This window comes from Setaria italica, chromosome VII (assembly GCF_000263155.2).
Source record: "Setaria italica strain Yugu1 chromosome VII, Setaria_italica_v2.0, whole genome shotgun sequence".
NCBI lineage: Eukaryota > Viridiplantae > Streptophyta > Magnoliopsida > Poales > Poaceae > Setaria > Setaria italica.
The window spans coordinates 29,082,301-29,085,982 of record NC_028456.1 but is presented as its reverse complement, the minus strand read 5'-3'; the positions used below and the strand labels follow the sequence as shown (position 1 = coordinate 29,085,982).

Genomic DNA, 3,682 nt, shown 5'->3' with positions numbered 1-3,682 from the left:
CGTGTTTCGATCTCGGTTTTGGTTTTTTTTTAGCTGTAGAGGTTTTAGAAAAGGATATACAGTATCTTATATATGCCCTTGGTCAAAGAAGTGGGTGGGCGGCATCGGGCCCGGTCCAGTCCAGCTTGAAGCCCACTGGTAAACCCTTTCCTTTTCTATAGTTCTAGAAAAAAAATAGAGTAAAGAAATGGAAATGAGATGCAGAGAGACAGCTAGTGTGAACATGGCAGGGCCCCTGCTCTGCTCTCTGAGACCGAGCCGTGTGAATGAGCAGAAAAGTAATGGCAGGCAGAGGCAGGCAGCGGCGAGAAGCAAGAAGAAAAGCGAGGCGAGCAAGCAAATCGAGGCAAGAAAGCGAGGGAAGGGCAGAGTCTGCAGCCAGCAGCCCCACGCCGCCGCTGCGCCGCGCCACGCCGCGGGTTACGGCCTGTCGTTAGGGATTGCTGCCGTCGGGCGCGTCGCGCCTCCGTGGCGGTGGCGGGAGGGGCCGCGAGATGATGGAGGCCGGCGGAGGAGGAGCGGGAGCAGGAGGGAGGGACGAGAGGGTGCCGCAGTGGGGCGCGCAGGAGACGCGGGAGCTCATCGCGGCGCGCGGGGAGGTGGAGCGGGAGGCCGACGCCGCGCGCCGCAGCGCCAAGACGATGTGGGAGGCCGTCGCCGCGCGGCTCCGGGAGCGCGGGTACCGCCGGACCGCCGACCAGTGCAAGTGCAAATGGAAGAACCTCGTCAACCGCTACAAGGTAACCCAATCGACAATCCTTCACCAGGCATTCAGGCTTCTTCAGCGAACTTTCAAGACTAGTCTCCGTGCCGCTAGATTGACCATTCTGTGCTGGACCACTGCCAACGATTCTCTATGTACCGTTCTTTTGTTGATTGATGTGCATTGATGACTAGTGCGTTACCATCAGGCTCACCGTCCGTAAATTGGCCCTCTACCTCGATAGCTTCATCTGGGGTTGTTTGAAGTGTTTTCATACGTTCCCCTTTGCTGCATTATTTGTACTAGTGTTTGCATCAATTAAGTACCCTGAGAAATCTTTTGTGTCGAAAGAATTGAAGTTCATAGTAATGTTATTCATGTACTCGTTCTCTTTCAGTGTCCAATATCCTTCCTTCATTATGAAAAAAGTAGAGATAATTATTTCGTGACATTCTGCTGTCTTCTTTTGTTAGTGCGTAGCAATTGTTCATCTATTCATGATTCTAAGTTGGATAATCTTTGCCCCCAGGGTATATTTTATAAGTCATGGATTATTGCACCTATGACAAGTGATTCATATTGTACTGTACTTCGCTACACATGATATGGAAAGTAATGCCTTCAAGTGTGCACTTTAAAGTAGTTGGAGGTCTAGTAATACAAAGAACTACATGTAGGCATAATGTAAAAGAAATCCTCTGATATTAATATGCAGTACAGTTTTTTTTTAAAAAAGAAAATCTCAGTCTAACTGTTCTTTCTGTCTGCAAGTCTTTTTCACAGAAGTTACATAGAAGTGAGGCTTGCTTTTGTAACTATATTTTTGTTTCATTTTAGCAAGAAAAAATGTGTATTACATTTCATTTCCTTCCAAAGCAAAAACATGGCAGAATAATTCTTGTTAATCTAAGATAACTAAATAGGTGTCTGGAACAATGGGATTGTTACTTGTGATAGAAAGGGGAATAAACTGCCATCATCTTTGTTGACAATGATGCATGGAAACTTGGAAAGTCATGGTGAAATGTCAAGGATTTTAGGGAAATTGAGTGGCAAATCATCCAGAATTGGAGATCCAATCAAAGTTTCAATCTTTCACTTCTCTTTTTTGAGGGCATGGAATCATTGTGAGCACTAAGCAGATTTATTAAAAAAAAATGTATGCTAACATTTTCTTTACCTTCACATTGGGTGGTTTGTCTCAGAAGTTGCTCTTTGACTAGCTCAGGATGTGACATTTGCTCTGCTTGACCAGCAAAATTAGTTAAGAGTGAATTATAGTGCCGAAGGAAGGGTGTAAAATTAGGATACAAGCAGCTCGGTATGTGAGAACATGGGTGTGTTAATGAAGTATTTTAAGGGGTAAAAGCACAAAACGTGTACTGCTGGTGATGCTCCTGCTAGCCACAAATTGGTGGCCCACAATAGTAATATGTGTTACTGATCTCTTGGCTGCAATAGTTATGAAGGATTTTGTGTTTTGTGATTGTGCCGTAGGAAGTAAACCAATTCTATTTTTTTCCACCAGGGGTGAAAAATTGTAAGTTCCATGTTAGGTTGAGATTGACTCTGTTGTTGGGTTTGTTGGGCGGTGGGCCCAGTTTCAAACTTTCCGTTAGACGTTTTTCTCTATGCTTAAGATACACTTCCAAGTTGTAAGGCAGTGATCATTGTTTATTGTTTGGACTGTCTATCTTTGTTGTGTGGTCGGTCCACCTTACTTGTGCACCTTTGCTATGAGTTTGCTTTGATACTTAAACAAGGTTAGTTAGTACCTTTGTTGTTTAGTTTATTCAGCACAAGCTCATAACTTTCACATCATTTCATCAGGGGAAAGAAACTTCTGATCCAGAAAATGGCAGACAGTGTCCCTTCTTTGAAGAGCTGCATGCCGTCTTCACAGAACGTGCTAGAAATATGCAACGCCAGCTCCTTGAGTCTGAATCTGGAGCTTCTGTTAAAAGGAAACTGAAGCGACCTAGTGGTGATCGGTCATCTGGGGAGTCTGGTGACGATGACGATGGTGGTGAAGAAAGCGAAGATGAGAAACCCATTCACAGCAGAAAGAGGAAAGCTGATGACAAGAAACAACAATCCCAACGAATGCTAGAGAAGTCTAGAACAGGCGTGTCAAACATCCATGAACTGCTGCAGGATTTCCTGGCACAGCAACAGCGCATCGACATCCAGTGGCAGGAGATGATGGAGAAGCGTGCCAATGAGCGGGTTGTTTTCGAACAAGAATGGCGGCAGTCGATGCAGAAGCTGGAGCACGAGAGATTGATGCTGGAACACTCGTGGATACAACGGGAGGAACAAAGACGGATGAGAGAGGAAGCACGAGCTGATAAAAGGGACGCCCTCCTGACCACTCTGTTGAACAAACTCCTGCAAGAAGACTTGTAGAATGGAGACTTAATATTCACTTGAGTCTGTTTGCTCACCATGTCTCATCGATTCTTTGTAGCTCTTGCTCATGCTGACATTGTTCAAAAGAAAATTTGTTCTTTGTAGCATTTTTATTAGGTTCCTAGGGCTCTTTACCAGTTGTTTAGCGCAGTGATGTTAATAGTATGTTTAATTGTAAACTACAGATAAATGATGCCCCTAAAGTATGAGACTTCGCTAGCTATTGGATTGAAATACAATGGTGAATATCCATTCATTTCTCGTTGTTCCCATGAAAGAAAACCTAGGTGAAATGATTTAACTATATCAACGCAATTTTCTACAATATTTTATTTCTCTAGATAGAACATTTCATTTATATGTGAGAACAAGTCTTCTTAGACTAAAGCATTATAAGGGGTAAATAGAGCTTTTCAATAAATACTATGCTAATTCGCTAGCTTGGGCGAACAATGTACAGAAAAGTAGTCCATAGGCAAATATTATATTCAATTCAGCCACCTATTACATTGTGCGAGTAATCCATATGAAGGAGATAATAAAAGTCACCCGTAGCACTATGGGCTACCC

General features: G+C 43.7%; 1 protein-coding gene across 1 annotated transcript; it reads left to right on the top strand.

The window, feature by feature from the left end:
* Window positions 1–226: 226 nt before the first annotated feature.
* Window positions 227–3,371, top strand: LOC101776551 (trihelix transcription factor GT-3b). The gene is made up of 2 exons (XM_004976643.4): window positions 227–740; window positions 2,534–3,371. Exons 1-2 carry the CDS (start codon window positions 495–497, stop codon window positions 3,107–3,109), a joined length of 822 nt encoding a protein of 273 aa, XP_004976700.1. The 5' UTR covers window positions 227–494; the 3' UTR covers window positions 3,110–3,371.
* Window positions 3,372–3,682: the final 311 nt, after the last annotated feature.

Excerpts from the sequence above, each read along its gene's own strand:
- LOC101776551 (XM_004976643.4), top strand. The coding sequence starts at position 495 with ATGATGGAGGCCGGCGGAGGAGGAGCGGGAGCAGGAGGGAGGGACGAG. Across the intron at positions 741-2,533 it reads ACCTCGTCAACCGCTACAAG|GGGAAAGAAACTTCTGATCC; the intron begins GTAACCCAATCG and ends TCATTTCATCAG.